Source organism: Pseudopipra pipra, chromosome W, assembly GCF_036250125.1.
Source record: "Pseudopipra pipra isolate bDixPip1 chromosome W, bDixPip1.hap1, whole genome shotgun sequence".
In the NCBI taxonomy this organism is placed as follows: domain Eukaryota; kingdom Metazoa; phylum Chordata; class Aves; order Passeriformes; family Pipridae; genus Pseudopipra; species Pseudopipra pipra.
Window position 1 is genome coordinate 27,560,426 of NC_087580.1, and position 16,959 is coordinate 27,577,384.

The 16,959-nt window shown below is 57.3% G+C and overlaps 1 protein-coding gene and 1 pseudogene across 1 annotated transcript; one reads left to right on the top strand and one right to left on the bottom strand.

The window, feature by feature from the left end:
- Nucleotides 1-1,797: 1,797 nt before the first annotated feature.
- The window catches only part of LOC135404942 (zinc finger protein 850-like), a 317,904-nt pseudogene continuing 302,742 nt past the window's right edge, over nt 1,798-16,959 (bottom strand).
- LOC135405560 (zinc finger protein 154-like) lies at nt 11,957-12,775 on the top strand. The gene has a single exon (XM_064640269.1). It carries the CDS (start codon nt 12,033-12,035, stop codon nt 12,606-12,608), a length of 576 nt encoding a protein of 191 aa, XP_064496339.1. The 5' UTR covers nt 11,957-12,032; the 3' UTR covers nt 12,609-12,775.

Sequence of the window (16,959 nt, forward strand, 5' to 3'; positions counted from 1 at the left end):
ATTTATTTCTATCAGACCCCGCCGGGCCCTCCCCGCTTCCTGCCGGGATCGGACACCGCCGGCGGCCCCGGCCCTGCCGGGCTCCATCAGCCTGAGCAATTGCTGCCAAGGAGGGGCCGGGGGCTTCCTCTTGGCCTTCGTCTCCCTGGCGCTGGGGCTCGGCTTCTACCTGCGCCAGAAGGTGAGGGGGGTCCCAGGGGGTCGTGTGTCCCCCCAGAGCGTCTGTGCCCTCCTGGGGACCCCCCACCCCAGTGTCACCCCCTTTTCTCTCCCCACAGAGCTCCTGAGCCGGCGGCGGCCGCAGCCCCTCCCCGGGGCCTCGGGCCCAGCCTGGACCCCCTCCCCATCCCCATGAGGATTTTGGGGGGGTCGTGTGTCTCCCTCCCCTCCCCTGCTGTCACTCTGCATCTGCCCAGCTGCTCCAAGTGATCCCAGTAAAGCTTCCCAGTTCTCCCCAGTCCTGGTTATTCGGGGGTAGTTGGGGGGGGAGGCGTGGGGTGACCCGGAGGGAGGAGCCGAGTTTGGGAAGGGCAGAAGCGGCCCCGGGATGGATCGGGAATGTGGACCCCTCACTGTCCCCTCGTGTCAACCTGCTCTAGGGGAGCTTTGGGAGGGCACCTGCCCCTCAATACAGCACCCAGCTCACCCCAAAAGGTGCTGGGACCCCGCCAAAACATCCCCACGGCCTCTCAAGGACCCCCAAACACACTCAAAGCCCACCCAGGATCCCACCCAACCCATTTTCTGGGGGGACTTCTCTGGGCATTGGTGGTGCTGAGAGTCCCCCCGGCTGTGGGAGAGGAGCTCTCGGGTGAGCAGGTGGCGGGAAGGGGGCAGTCAGTGGGAAAAGGGGGATCAGAGGGGATAAAGGGGTGGTGGGACCCCAAACTGAGTGGAAGGAGAGTGGGACCTCCCAAAGGTGTGGGGGGGAAGGGCTCGAGGTTTGGGGGATGATGGAAAAGGGTAAGAGAGGTCAGAAGAGTGGGGAGAGGGGAGGGTGGGACCCCCAAACTGAGCATGAGGGGGTTGGGGAGTGGGGGATGATATGGAACGGGTAAAAGAGGAAGGAAAGAAGTAGGGATTGGGACCCCAAAAGTGATCCTAGTTGGTCTGGGGATTGAGGGGACCATGGAAAAGTGGAAGGAAGAGGGAGAAGGGTGGAAAAGGGGGGGGAATATGGTGGGTCCGACGGTCCCATGGGGGTCTTTGGGCGCCAGGTTTTCAAAAACGGAGTGGTTCATCTGAGCTCCCAATTTACTGTGGGGTGCTGGGGGCTCCTGGATCCAATATCAGCCTTGAATCTTGCCAACATTTTAAGTTTAGAGGACTTGGAGAGGTTTGACTGAACCACTTTTGTCCCACAGGTTTCAATGATGGAAAATAAGATCTATTGAGAGAAATCAATTTATTTAGGGTTACAAATGAACAGACAAAAGATCTTCATCAAAATTATTTACTGCACAATAGAAACACTAAAACTACCAGGAGTACAGGATAAGATAGGACAGTGCTCTACAGTAAAGCAATTGTTGAAGCAATTCTACTCAAGCTGGCACAAAAGCAAGAATTCTTAGTTAGAGATGGATGGAACTCCCCCAGATCAACGCTCATGGGGAGATCTCTGCTCTCAACCTCCAGGAGAGACCTGGAAGGTCTCCCCAGCCAAGGCAGGAATCTCCACACCTCCCAAGAAAGGTTCTGTTGGAAGAAGCTGCCCCTGGGAAAGGAGACTGGCCTTTTGTGGTCAAAAGGGATGCACTGACAGTCACTGGACTCCAGGGGTTGCCTCAACCATCAGGGGCTTCATTCGGGGTGGAAGCAGCAGCCAAAGCTCTTCCCGCAGTCGGGGCACTGGTAGGGCTTCCCTTACAGGTGGGTCCGTTGGTGTCTGGTCAAGCCAGATCTCTGGGTGTAGCTCTTCCCACACTCCCCACACTTGTAGGGCCTCTCCCCGCTGTGGATGCGCCGGTGGGTGACGAGGGTGGAGTTCCGGTTGAAGCCCTTCCCACAGTCAGTGCAGCGGAAGGGCCTCTCATCCGTGTGCGTCCGCTGGTGCAGAAGAAGACTCCCGCTGGTCTGAAACCTCTCCCCACATTCCAAGCATCTGTAGGGCCGTTCCCCAGTGTGGAGGAGCTGGTGGGTGAGGAGGTGGGACCTCTTCCTGAAGCTCTTCCCACATTCCCCACACGTGTAGGGCCGTTCCCCAGTGTGAATGCGCTGGTGGGTGAGGAGATCAGAGATTTCCCTGAAGCTCTTCCCACACTCCCCACACAGGTACGGCTGTTCTCCAGTGTGGATGCGCTGGTGTCGGATAAGACCAGAGTTGCTCCTGAAGCTCTTCCCACACCCCCCACACGTGTAGGGCCATTCTCCACTGTGGATGCGATGGTGTTGGATCAGAGTAGACCTCTGCCTGAAGCTCTTCCCACATTCCAAGCACTTGTAGGGCCGTTCTCCAGTGTGGATGCGCTGGTGTCGGATCAGGTTGGAGTTCCGCCTAAAACTCTTCCCACATTTCCTACACGTGTAAGGACATTCCCCAGTGTGGATGTGCTGGTGGGTGAGGAGGTTGTTGCTCCTGCTGAAGTTCTTCCCACATTCCAAGCACTGGAAGGGTTTCTCCCTGCTGGGAGGCTGCTCAGGGACCACCAGGTCAGAGCTCCCCCTCAAGCTCCGGCCACCTTCCCGGCACAGGCTGGCTCTTTCCTCCTCAGAGCACCCTGGGATGGCTTTGGAGCCCCTCCTGCACGGGGATCTCCGGCCCTTTTCCTCCCCGCTGCCTTCCTGCGCCGTGGAGCCCTTCAAAACGGCCTCTCCCACCAGGGTCTCACGGGGGGATTTGTCCTCCGGGCTCTCCGTCCTCAGCTCGGGGCCTGGGGCAGGAAGCAAGAAGGACAGGCAGGGGATTTGCCTCCGGCCCACAGGGAAGGCCAAGGACATCCCCCCAACTCCGGCCCCGGCAGGACGGCGGCGCCAGCGGGGTTGTCCTGCAGCCGGGGCCATGCTCGGCTGACAGAGCCAGCACAACACCCACCCAAAGGGACACTGACTTCCTCCTCACCTGCCTGGGGGGCCCAAGGCATCTTCCTCTTCCTCGCAGCCTCCTCCTCCATCCGCCCAAGCTTTGGGAAGGACAAATCCTGATGGGGGGGAAAACAAGGGGTGAGCGCGTTGGCTTGGGGGTTCCTCCTGCCCAAGTCCATCTCTAGAACTCACCAGGCATCCTGTGACCATAAAAACCTCCAAAACACCAAGATTCAGCCCAAAAAAACCAAAACCACCAAGATTCAGGAAAAAAACCCTCAGAAATAGCAAGAAGACCCTCGCCACCCTAAACTGCAAAAAGTTGAGATTCAGCTAAAAAATACTCCAAAACATGAAGATTCAGCCCAAAAAAAGGTGATGGGGACTGAATTTAACCCTCCAGCAGGAAAGTCATTTGATTTCAAGCTCGTCTTCAAGGCGCACCCTGGGATTGGAGCCCGGGCTCTAATTAACCTCTCCTGTGCTACCAAACAGCAGGAGCTGTATGGCCAAGGAACAAACTCTGTGATCCCTGTCAGTGTCCATGGCCCCTGTCGGTGTCCTTCAGGGAAATCGGGAGGAGGAAATGAAGAAACCGGTTTGGAACTAAACCACCTTTGCTGGTTTCTTTGGACACTTGTGTTCCTTCAGAGAGCCCCTGGAAACACTCTGCTGTTCACTCCCAGTGCCACCAGTGCCTGGGTCCTGTCTGCAGCAGCAGATTGCAGTGGGATGGGAGAAATGCTTTTCTGAGCCTCTGGGCTGGACACAGGCACAGCCTGACCCTGAACCCAAGGGAAACAAAGACAAATTCCATGGCTTTAGCTGGACCAAGGCTCAGGGTGTTTCCTGAGGGCAGCACTACACCAGACTGTTTTGTGTGTGTGTGAGACAGGCAGAAGAACAAATGCCTGCACAGCCCAGAGCAGTCAGTGTGGGGCTGTGCTTGCTGCTGCAGAGACCCCCAGGGAACAAACCCAGCCAGTAGTTTTGGGAGGGGGTGTCCCTAAGGAGGACACTTGCCTTATTATTGCTTATTATGTGTAATATCTTATAGATCTATCATACAACACCTAAGGATGGATTCTATAGAATGTGTGCCATATATATGACACAGAATATATCTGATTATTGCTTTATCTGTCTGTCCAGACAGATATTGTGCATGCAGAGAGATTGTATTTGAGGGATATGTTCCTCTCAATACCCTGTGAGCTCCACTCCCAAGGCCAGTAAATTCCTGAAGCTCCCCCTTCTGTGCCCTGCAGGTTTTGGCAGATTTGCAAGAGCAGGGGAATCATTCCCTGCAGCCCCTTTGCACTGTAGGAAATGGGAGCCCTGTGCACATCCTGCTGCCTCCAGATTCCATTCTGGGTGTGGGAACGACCCTGTGGGGAGCAAAGAAATGCCTGGTTCTGCAGGAGCTGCAGATGCTCAAGGGGCAGCAGGACCAAGTCAGGGGCATGGGGGGGCATGGGGGGCTTTGGGGTGTGGGAGGGTCTTGGGGGAGCTGGGGAGGGGCTTTGGGGATTGGGGGTAAAGACCAGGACAGACCAGCACAGACCAGTACAGACCAGTACCTCCTCACTGCTCCCCAGATCTCTCCTGGAGCTGGGCCACCTTGTTGTGGGACACCTGAGCCCCCCCAGTGCCCTCCCAGTACAGCCCAGTGCCCCCAGTACAGCCCACTGTGTTCCTGTCCCAGGGTGTGAGTGATCCCTCTTTAGGAGGGTTGGAAGTGATTTGAGGGGGGGTTGTGGGAGATTTGGGGGGATCTGAGGAGTTTAGATGGGGATTTGGGGGTTTTGAGTGCCTTTAGGGAAGTTAAAAGAAGTCTTGGGGACATTGGGGGGTCAGAGGTACTTATGGGGGGAGGGGATTAAAGGGAAAATGGAGGTTAGGAGACATTTGGGGGAGGTTAATGAGGCCTGGGAGGGCAGAGGAGGGGCTGCACCAGAGCAGGTGACTCTTGAGACCCCCCCCCCGGTGTCCCCAAGACCTTCTTGGTGTCCCAGTTCCTCCCTTCACACCCCGAGGCCCCCCTGGTGTCTCCAATGTTCCCAGGGACTTCCCATAGCCCTAATTCCCCCCTAGGCACCCCCAATTCCACTGCCCATAAACCCCTCCCCACTGTCCCCAAACCCCATCCCTGATGTCCCCAACCCTCCATCTCACCCCAGGAGCCCCCCCTGGACCCTCTGACCACAAAAACACCCCCACACACACTCACAGAAAGACCAAGGGCATCTGGGGAAACACTGGGGACAGTTGGGGGGTATTGCAGGGCCCTGGGTGATTACTGGGGGATACTGGGACACACTGGGGGGAACCAGGAGGCACTGGGAGGGACTGGGGGGTTATTGGGAAATTACCAGGACACACGGGAAGACACTGGCAGGTTACTGGGCCATACTGGGGGTTACTGGGTGCTCACTGGAGGATCACTGGGTCATCCTGGGGGGCAGTGGGAGGTCACTGGGACACACTGGGTGGTCACTGAAGGGGTCACTGGAAAGTCACTGGGATATACTGGGGTCTAGGGATCCCCTTACCCGGATGTGGTACATTTCCCCCCCCCCGGATTTTGGGGGCCATTCCTAGGACCTCTTCTTTTTGGGGCTGGGGGACCCCCTGGACCCACTGCTGGGCTTTAGGGGACCCCTCAAAATGCCCTCAAAACCCCTGAAAGCCCCCCCTCGACACATCAAAACCTTCTCAAGGTCCCCTCAAATGCCCTCAGAGACCTCATCCCTCCCCAGCACCCTCCAAACCCTCTCAGTGACCCGCAAAACCCACCTGGGACCCCCCAGTCCCCTTTAGGGACCCCCCAATCCCCGTCAGAGACCCTCAAAACTGTCTAAGACCCCGTAAACCCCCTAGAGACCCCAAAAACTGCCTAAAAGGTCCCACCAGGACCTCCAAACCTCCTCAGAGACCCCTAAACCCCACCTGGCACCCCCCAAATCTCCTCAGAAACCAAAACCCCCTCAGAGACCCCCAAACCCCTTCAGGAACCTTCAACCACGCCCTGAGTCCCCTCAGGACACCGAACTCCCTCAGGGACCCCTCAAAACCTCCTCGGTTATCCCCGAACCCCCCCGCTAAACCCTCCCGAGCCCCCCCGGGGGGACTCACAGCACTCAGAGCGAACCGCAGGCCCCGCCGCCATCACCGAGTCCCGGCTGCGCGCGCACCGCGTTCAGAGAACGCCGCCGCAGCCAATCAGCGCGCGGCCACGCCCCCGCAGCCCCGCCCCCGCCCCTGCCGCGTTGGCTGCCGGGAATCGGTGATGGCGGCGGGTCGGTCGGTGAGCTCTGAGTGCCGGCGGGGGGTGCGGGAGAGCGGGGTCTGGGGATCCCCTCGGGGGCTGCGGGGAGCGCGGCTGTGGGGGGAAAGGCTGCAGGGCTCGGGAGGGTTTAGCGCGGGGGGTTCGAAGGTTCGGAGGACTCTCTCGGGGGCCGTGGGGCCCGGAGGCCTCCCAAGAACCCGGAAGGGTGATTCGATTGCCGGGAAAGTCCCTCGGAGAAAAAAATTCAAAACCACCCAACCAAAAAAAGAATCCTAAGAAAAGGAAAAGTGAGAAAAAGGTCAGGAAAAAACTGCAAGGGCCAGGATGATTTTATTGCTTTGCTTCAGTTTTTCCTTGGTCTCCTCCTTCTCAGAATCTTTGCTCCCTTCCTTTACAGAAAGCTCTTCTGCTGTTCTGTAGTTTTGGGGTCCCTTAGGGGCTTTTAAGGGTCCCTGAGGAGGTTTTGGGGGGGTCTCTGAAGGGGTTTGGTGTCTTGAGGGGACTTAGGGGGGAGGTTGAAGGTCCCTGAAGGGGTTTGGGAATCCCCGAGGGAGTTTTGGAGTCTCCGAGGGAATTGGGAGGTCCTGGGGGGCTTTCTGGGGGGGGGGGGGGGGGTGTCTTTGAAGCAGTTTTGGAGGTTTCTAGGGGGATTTCGGGAGTCCCAGACGGTTTTGAGGGTCTCTGAGGGAGTTTTTGGGGTCTCTGAAAGGGCCTGGGGGGGCCCAGGTGGGTTTTACAGGTTACTGAGAGGGTTTAGGGGGTCTTGGTAGGGGGAATTAGGTCTCTGAGGGGATTTGTAGGGGTCCTTGATGAGGTTTGGATGGGTCCAGAGGTGGATTTCTGAGGGAATTTCAGGGGTTTTGAGGAGATTTTATAGGGTCTCTATGTCGGTGGACCGACTCCAGGGAAAGAGGATCCCAATTCCCCCCCTGAGCCTCAGAGACTCCCAAAACTCAGCACACAGAGACCCTAAAGACAGAGGGGCCCAGGGGTCCCCTAAAGCCCAGAAGTGGGGTTCAGGGGGTCCCCCAGCTCCCAGGGGAGGGGTCCTGTTGGTGCCCCCAAAAATCTGGGGAGGGGGATGTACCACATCTGGGTAAGGGGATCTCAGTGCCCCAGTATATCCCAGTGACCTTCAGTATAGCCCAGTAACCCCCTCAGTGACCATCCAGTGTGTCCCAGTGACCTCCCACTGCCCCCCAGGATGGCCCAGTGATCCTCCAGCGAGCACCCAGTAACCCCCAGTATGGCCCAGTAACCTCCCAGTGTCTCCTCGTGTGTCCTGGTAATCCCCCAGTAACCCCCCAGTCCCTCCCAGTGCCCCCTGGTTTCCCCCAGTGTGTCCCAGTATCCCCCAGTAATGACCCAGTGCCCCCCAAAGCCCCCCCAAAGCCCCCCAGTTGTCCCCAACATGTCCCCAGATGCCCTTGGCCTTTCTGTGAGTGGGGGAGGAGTGTTTTTGGTCAGAGGGTCCAGGGGGTGCTCCTGGAGTGAGATGGAGGGTTGGGGACATCAAGGATGGGGTTTGGGGACAGTGGGGAGGGGTTTGAGGACAGTGGAATTGGGGATGCCAAGGGGGGAACTGGGGACACCGAAAGGGTCTTAGGGACACGAGGGGGGGTCTCAGGACTCACCTGCTCTTGGTGCAGCCCCTCCTCTCCCCTTCTAGGCCCCATTAACCCCCTCAAATGTCCCCCAACTCCCCTTTTTTTCGTTTAATCTCCTTCCCCTAAGATACTTTTGATCCCCCAATGCCCCCAAGACCCTTTTAACTCCCCCAAATTCACCCAAAGCCCCTCAAAATCCCCCAAATCCCCATCCAACCGCCCCCCCCAGATCCCCCCAATTCTCCCCCAGTCCCCACCTCAAATCCCTTCCAACCCCCCCAAAGAAAGATCACCCAGCACCCTGGGACAGGAACACAGTGGCTGTACTGGGGGCACTGGGCTGTACTGGGAGGGCACTGGGGGGGGCTCAGGTGTCCCAGGACAACGTGGCCCAGCTCCAGGAGAAATCTGGGGAGCAGTGAGGAGGTACTGGTCTGTCCTGGTCTGTGCTGGTTTGTACCCCCAATCCCCAAAGCCCCTCCCCAGCTCCCCCAAGACCCTCCCACACCCCAAAGCCCCCCAGGTCCCCCCCGGCCCCTGACTTGGTCCTGCTGCCCCTTGAGCATCTGCAGCTGCTGCAGAACCAGGCATTTCATCAGCAAATGTGCAGCTGACACCAAGCTGGGGGTGTGTTGATGTGCTGGAAGGCAGGAGGGCTCTGCAGAGGGACCTGGCCCAGCTGGATCCATGGGCTGATTGCAAGGGGATGAGGTTCCAGCAGGCCAAGGGCCGGGTCCTGCCCTTTGGCCACAAGAAGCCCCGTCAGCCCCCCGGGCTGGGGCCAGAGTGTCTGGAGAGCAGGCAGGCAGAAAGGGAGCTGGGAGTGTGGATGGACAGGAAGCTGAAGAGGAGGCAGAGTGTGGCCAGGTGGCCAAGAGGGCCAATGGCTGGTGGCCTGTGTGAGGAAGAGTGTGTCAGCAGGAGCAGGGAAGTGCTTGTTGGGCTGGACTGAGCACTGGTGAGGCCACCCCTGGAGTGCTGTGTCCAGCTCTGGGCCCCTGAGTTGAGGAAGGCCCTGGAGGGGCTGGAGCAGGAGCAGAGAAGAGCAGCGAGGCTGGGGAAGGGAGTGGAGCACAAGTGGTGTGAGGAGAGGCTGAGGGAGCTGGGGGTGTTGAGGCTGGAGAAGAGGAGGCTCAGGGGAGACCTCCTGACTGTCTGCAAGTCCCTGCCAGGAGGCTGGAGCCAGGTGGGGGTGGGGCTGTTGTGCCAGGAAGCAGCAGTAGGACAAGAGGGCTGGGTCTTGAGCTGTGCCAGGGGAGGTTTAGGTTGGATATTAGGAAGCAATTTTTTGCCGAGAGAGTAATCAGGCCTTGGAATGGTCTGGGCAGGGAGGGGGTGGAGTCAGCGTCCCTGGAGGTGTTGAAGGTGAGAGTGGATGTGGCCTCAGTGCCATGGTCTGGGAAGCACGGCGGGGTTGGATCCAGGGTTGGACTTGATGGCCCCAGAGGTCTTTTCCAATGTGGCTGATTCTGTGATTCTGTGATTCCCATTCCTATGGCAGCACATGCTTGAGGCTCTATCCCCAGGGTGATAGAGATGTCTGTCCATATCTATCTCCAAGGTTAGTGTGTAAATGTGTGGTGTTAGAAAAGCAGGCTAGGTTGTGGGCTGGTTGTAGAAGGAGAAAGAAGCCCAGAGGCCAGTGCAAGCAGGCAGCCCTGAGCTTGCACCTGATGTCCCCTCCCTGCAGGTTCCTGTCCTTGAGCCCAGGCCCTGAGGTGAGGCTGAGAAGTGGCTTGGAGGTGAGCCCAGAGCTGTCCCTGAGGTGAGGCTGAGAATAAGTGCAAGGCAGAGGTGCTGCTGAGGAAGGAGAGCCCGTGGTGGGGAAGAGAGGAAAAGCTGTAAGTGCCCAGCCCCAAGAAGGTGTTGTCTCCATCCCCTGTGTGCCAGGTGAGCTGGGGCTTTGCTGCAGAGCTGCGGGCGCTGATTTGAGCGTCTCCAAGTGCTGAGATGGTGGGCACCCAGGAACACAAACTGTGCCTGGCCACGGAGCCTGCAAGGAGGAGCAGAGACAGCGGTGTCAGTGTGGGTGGCCAGGTTGTCCCTGTGCCTTCCCCTGCAGGCCCTGTCTGTCCCTGCTGGGCCCCTGTCCATCCCCATCAGGTCCCTGCCCGTCCCCCCTGGGCTGAGCTCCCCCCAGGAAGTGCCGTGGAGCTGAAGCTGCTGCCATCCCCCCCCCTGCAGCCACTGCCCCAGGCAAGGGATCAGCAAAGGCAGGGCCAGGAGCAGAGGCAGCAGCAGGGGAGCCCTGGGGGGTCCGGGAAGCTCCTGTGTGGGTCAGGAAAGAGGCGCTGGGCACGAGGCCGGGGCTGTGCTGAGCAGGCCCAGCCCTCACATCCCCCCAGCCAACGCCGGCTGCCCGGGGGGCTTGGGAGGGACCCCCAGCCCGTGTGCCCCACACTGAGCTGGCAGAGAGAGAGCCAAGGGACAGAACCACGGGTGAGGGACAGGCAGGGCCATTGCAGGGCCACGGTGAGGGCACAGCCTGTGGCAGCAGAGCTGCCCAGGGCCGGGGGCAGCCGGGGGTGTTGGTACCAGGCAGTGCTGGGGCCGAGCAGAGCACGAGGCCTCTTGCAGAGCCCTGGAGCAGCCTCCCACTTGCCAGCCCTGCCCTGGTGGGGTGACACTGTCCCCTCCCTACAGGACACTCCCCCCAAATCTTTGTTTGGGCCTTTTGTGTCTATTCCTGGTTGCCGATTCCTGCTGGGGACCTGAGGGAGCCTCTGCAATCCCATCCATGGGGCACAATCTCCTCTCCAGAGCCTGACTCCCTGCAGACTTTGCAAGGAAATCTGTGCTGGCAGCCCGAGTATGTCATGACCACCCGCACTCTCCCCAGGATATTTGGGACGAGTTCCCCTTCCGGGTGCCCGTGGGATAGGGGGGAAGGCACTTGTTTTCCTGCTGTTCATGTTCCTGCTCCGCCCCTGTCCCTGCCCTTCCTGCAGCTGTCGGGTGATTGGGAAAGGGGCGAGAGAAGCCCCAAAGCCTGAGACGGGGGAGAGGAGAAGGGGAAGCCTGGACAGTGGGGACCTCTGGGATCCCTGGGACAACAGAGTGGAGAACCCTGGAGAGGGGGAATATCTGGGAATGCGGCACCCGTAAGGCGAGAGTCACAAGAGAAGGAACCCTTGGGATCCCAAACACTCCCAGCATCCCTGAGTGGCACCCGCAGCATTCCAGACAGGGGAGACCCTCTGAACCCCAGAGGGGAGAGACCAGAGAGGGGGAACTTCTGGGAGAATTTTTTTGGGTAATCTTCATATTTTGGAGTATTTTTAGCTGAATTTCAACTGTTGCAGTTTGAGGAACTAAGGGTCTTCTTGCTATTTCTGAAAATTTTTTGCCTGAATGTCAGTGGTTGGGGTTTTTCTGAGCTGAATCTTGGTGTTTTGGAGGTTTTTATGGACACAGGATGTTGGGTAAGTTCTAGAGATGGACTTGGGCAGGAGGAACCCCCAAGCCAACGCACTGAGCCCTTGTTTTCCCCCCCATCGGGATTGGTCCTTCCCAAAGCTTGGGCGGATGGAGGAGGAGGCTGCGAGGAAGAGGAAGATGCCTTGGGCCCCCCAGGCAGGTGAGGAGGAAGTCAGTGTCCCTTTGGGCGGGTGTTGTGCTGGCTCTGTCAGCCGAGCATGGCCCCGGCTGCAGGACAACCCCGCTGGCGCCGCCGTCCTGCCGGGGCCGGAGTTGGGGGGATGTCCTTGGCCTTCCCTGTGGGCCGGAGGCAAATCCCCTGCCTGTCCTTCTTGCTTCCTGCCCCAGGCCCCAAGCTGAGGACGGAGAGCCTGGAGGACAAATCCCCCCGTGAGACCCTGGTGGGAGAGGCTGTTTTGAAGGGCTCCACGGCGCAGGAAGGCAGCGGGGAGGAAAAGGGCCGGAGATCCCCCCGCAGGAGGGGCTCCAAAGCCAGCCCAGGGTGCTCTGAGGAGGAAAGAACCAGCCTGTGCTGGGAAGGCGGCCGGAGCTTGAGGGGAAGCTCTGAGCTGGTGGTCCCTGAGCAGCCTCCCATCAGGGATAAGCCCTTCAGGTGCTTGGAATGTGGGAAGAGCTTCAGAGACAGCTTCAACCTGATCCGACACCAGCACATCCACACTGGGGAACGGCCCTACATGTGTAGGGAATGTGGGAAGAGCTTCAGGAACAGCTCTGGCCTGCACGTGCACCGTCGCATTCACACCGGGGAACGGCCCTACAAGTGTGTTGAGTGTGGGGAAAGCTTCAGGACCAGCTCCAGCCTCCGCTCCCACCAGCTCATCCACACCGTGGAACGGCCCTACAAGTGCTTGGAATGTGGGAAGGGGTTTCAGACCAGCTCAGATCTCCTGAAGCACAAGCCGACACACACAGGGGAGTGGGCCTTCCACTGCACCGACTGTGGGCAGGGCTTCAACCGGAACTCCACCCTTGTCACCCACCAGCGCATCCACACTGGGGAACGACCCTACAAGTGTGGGGAGTGTGGGAAGAGGTTTACACGCAGCTCACATCTCATCCAGCACCAGCAGACTCACACGGATGAGAGGCCCTTCCGCTGCACCGACTGCGGGAGGAGCTTCAACCAGAACTGCAACCTCATCAAGCACCGGCGCATCCACACTGGAGAGAGGCCCTACAAGTGTGGGGAGTGTGGGAAGAGCTTCACTAATAAGTCTGGCTTGACCCAACACCAACGGACCCACCGGTAAAGGAAACTCCAACTACGGGAAGAGCTTTGGCCGCTGCTTCCACCCCGAATGAAGCCCCTGATGTTGAGGCAACCCCTGGAGTCCAGTGACTGTCAGTCCATCCCTTTCAACCAGAAAGGGCCAGTCCCCTTTCTCAGGGACAGGTTCTGCCAACAGAACCCTTCCTGGGGGGTGTGTGTGGAGATTCCTGCCTTGGCTGGGGACCCCCCAGGGTCACTGCTGGAGGTTGAGAGCAGAGATCTCCCCACGAGTGTTGGTCTGGAGGAGTTCCATCCATCTCTCATTAAGAATTATTGCTTTTGTGCCAGCTTGAGTAGAATTGCTTCAACAGTTGCTTTGGTGTAGAGCACTGTCCTATCTTATTCTGTACTCCTGTTAGTTTAAGAGTTTCTGTTGTGCAGTTAATAACTCTGATGAAGATCTTTTGTCTGATCATTTGTAACTCTAAATAAATTCCTTTTTATCAATAGATCCGATTTGCCATCATTAAAACCTGGGGGACAAAAGTGATTCAGTCACACCTCTGTAATTCCTCTAAACTGAAAGTGTTGGCATAATCCAAGGCTGAGATTGGATCCAGCAGCCCCCAGCACCCCACAGGAAGTTGGGAGCTCAGGGGGGCCACCCTCCTTGGCCAACCCTCCTGTGCCCAAAGACCCCCATGGGACCATCAGACTCGTAAGACCACCCTCCCTTTTCTACCCTTCTCCCTGTTCCTCCCACTTTCCTTCTGTCCCCTTAATCCTCAGTTTCTTACCGACCAGTTTTGAGCTCCCAACCCCCACTGTTTGCCCCCTTTCCTGTAGGCACTGAAGGAGAAAATGAGGCTGCACACACAGAGTTCCATTGCGGGACTTGTCCGCCAGCACTTTTCCGGCGTCCCCTTTTATTCCTTTCTCTTGTGAGCAGCACTTGGTGTTTGTCTTTTAGTCCACCAGAATTCCCAGCATGGCCTCAAAGCAGTGCCCTGATCCCACACATTCCCCTCCCCTCATGTGCTGGCTGTGTTCAGCCACCAGAGAAAAACACAGGCTGCCATGCAGAGCGTTCCAAGTGGTTTTCCACTTTGGCAAACAGCACTCTCTGGATGGAAAACACCAGTCAAGGCCAAAACACTCCTTTTGCATCCTCATTAACTGAATGCAGCTGCTGCTGCCTTTTGTTGTTCCCACAGAAATTCTCAGGGTTCCTTTGCTTCCAGGAGGCCCCACACGTCACAATGGACCCTGGATTCCATGAGCCTCCCCAGTCTCCAAAGGTTCCTTTAGTTCCATGAAGCCCTGCAGTCCCAAAATGCCCTTTGGATTCTCGGAGATTTCCCATTGTCCCAGGGTCCCTTGTGTTTCAGAAGGAGCTGCAGTGGGACAGTGGCCCCTTGGTTCTGTGAGCTCTGCAGTGTTCAGGGAATCCTTGGGTTCCAGGAGAGCCTGCAGTTTCACAAGGAGCACTTGAATGCAGGAGGTTCTGCAGGGTCCCAATGGCCCCTGGATTCTGGGAGGTTCAGAAATATCTCAGGGCTGAGAAAACTGGGATTGTTCAGGCAGGAGAAGAGCAGGCTCTGGGGTGATCTAATTGTGGTCTTCCAGTGCCTGAAGGGAGCCAACAAGAAAGATGGAGAGAGAGTATGGACAAGGGCCTGGAGTGACAGGACAAGGGGCAGTGGCTTCACATGGATCGAGGGAAGCGTTGGAGGAGATAGTAGGAAGGAATTCTTTCTTATGAGAGTATTGAGATGATCTTGAAGGCCCATCCCAAGCCAAAGCATTCCATGATTGTGGGGCTGGTGGGTGAGGTGGTGGTTGGAGCCGTCTGGGGCACAGGGACCCAAAATGAGGGAGTTTTCCATTGTGGGGGAAGGAAGGAGGGGCAGCAGAACTGACCCCTTGGACACCTGGCAGGCAGGCTTTGGCTGGAAGCTGCTGATGGGGAGCTGAGTGAAACCCCACAATGCAGGAGGAAATGGTCAGTGACCTGCTCTGCCAATGAGACCCCCCCCAAGTGCCTGGGCCCACATGGGATGCAGCCAAGAGTCCTGAGGGAGCTGGAGAAAGAGCTGGCCAAGCCACTCTCACTCATTCCCCAGCAGTGCTGCACAACTGCACAAGTCCCAGCTGACTGGCAACAAGCACATGGGATGCCCATGCACAGGAAGGGCCAAAAGGAGCATCTGGGCAACTCCTGGCCTGTCCCATTGACCTCAGGACCAGGGAAGTCCATGCAGCAGATCCTCCTCAGTGCCATCCCATGGCAGGGGCAGGACAACCAGGGGATCAGGCCCAGCCAGTGTAGGGTTGGGAAAGGCAGGTCCTGCCTGACCAACCTCATCTCCTTCTCTGACAAAGGACCCGCTCAGCAGCTGAGGGAAAGGCTGGGAATGTGTCTCTGTGGAATTCCAGAAAGCCTTTGGCACCATCTCCCCCAGCATCTCCTGCACAAACTGGCTGCTCATGACTTGCCCGGGGAACTGTTTGCTGGGTGACAAAGTGTCTGATGGCCCAGGGAGTGGTGGGGAATGGAAGGAAATCCAGGTGGGGCTGGTCACTAGTGGGGTTCCCAAGGGCTCAGGGTTGGGGCTGCTCCTGTTTAACATCGTTGGGGATGATCTGGGCCAGGGGATCGAGTGCCCCCTCAGGAAAGTCGTGGACAACACCATGTTGGGTGTGAGTGTGGATGTGCTGGAGGGCAGGAAGGCTCTGCAGAGGGATCTGGACAGGCTGGATCAAGAAGGCCAAGTGTCAGGGCCTGCCCTTGGGTCCCAACAACCCCCTGGAACGCTCCAGGCTGGGGACAGAGGGGCTGGAGAGCTGCTCAGCAGGAAGGGACTTGGAGGTGCTGCTTGACAGCGGCTGGATATGAGGCAGAGTGTGCCCAGGGGGGCAAGAAGGCCAAGGGCATTGTGGCCTTTGTGGAGAAGAGTGTGGCCAGCAGGAGCAGAGAACTGATTGCCCCTCTGTGCTGGGCACTGGGGAGGCCCCACCTGGAGTGCTGTGTCCAGTTCTGGGCCCTTGTGCTGGTTTTAGAGTTAACCAGCAGGGGAAATGAACTCAACTCGAAGGAGAGATTATAAGTCAGAATAACAATTTATTAAAATAATACAGTAAGTACAATTATACAAACAAACAATTGTTTTTAACCCACAAAACCCAAATGTATAACCCAGCACCCTGGGGCATGAACAAAGTGCTGTTCCTTGGGCCCCCCCTTGAGTCCAAAATGAAGGGAGAGGGGAAAAACCTGCTGGTGGGAGAGCTCTTGCAGTCTGGTCAAAAGTGGGGATTGCAGTCCAGTTGAGGGTGGTGTCTCAGTCTGGTTGAGAGCGGTGAGCTGCAGTCCTCCTCTGGATCCCACTAGTGGGTGTAAGGTTCTGAAACTCCAGGTTTATATATTCTCCAGTTCAGGCAGGAATGATCCATCCTTCCCTCAGAGCGGGGAATTCCATAAAAGGATGCTTCGTCATTCCCTCAAAGTGGGGAATTCCATAAAAGGGTATGAGGCTGCTCAGTCCATAAAAGGGTATGAGGGTGCTCAGGAACATCCCCCCACCTCACAGGCCTCTACTGACAACAGTTTCTGGGAAAATGGCATGAAAGGCTATAGAATACACAGTTTTGGGCTACACCCATCCAGTGATGAATCGATCCCAGCTGTCCTAACAAGGACACATGGCAACCATCATACCTCCCACTGCTACGGACATTTACCATGGCAAACCTCATACATTGTATTACTACAGTCGGTTACCATGGTAACCAGCATACATTTCCATTGCTACCATCAGTTACCATGGCAAACAGCATACATTCCCACTGTTTTGGTCAGTTACCATAGCAACCATCATACAGTCCTGTTTCTACGGTCAGTTACCATGGCAAACACATACATTCTCGTCACTACGGTCAGTTACTGTGGCAACCACCATACATTCCCATTGCTACTGCCAGTTACACATTTCTATTGCTATTGTCGGTTTCCATGGCAACCCTCATACATTCCCATTGCTGAAGTCAGTTACCATGGCAAACACCATATATTCCCATTGCTAAGGTCAGTTACTATGGTAATCTTTTGGTTCCTCTTGGACAGAAGCAGATGCAGATGAGCCTCCCTGTCGTCCACCAACCTGGCAGCTGTGCTCTAAAGGCCTGTGTCACAAGGGGTGTCTTCACCAAGACCCTGCACAAACCTCTGGGACTCTTTGCATCCTGTCGTGCTGCCTTTCCAGTGAATTCCAGGGTTATCAAAGCCAACTTGAATGGGCTCTTTGTCTCACTCCACAAGGTCACCCAAACCAGTCTCTCCTCTGACCCTCACCCACAAAAGTTCACCCAAGTTGTTCATCCCCTAGAGCAGC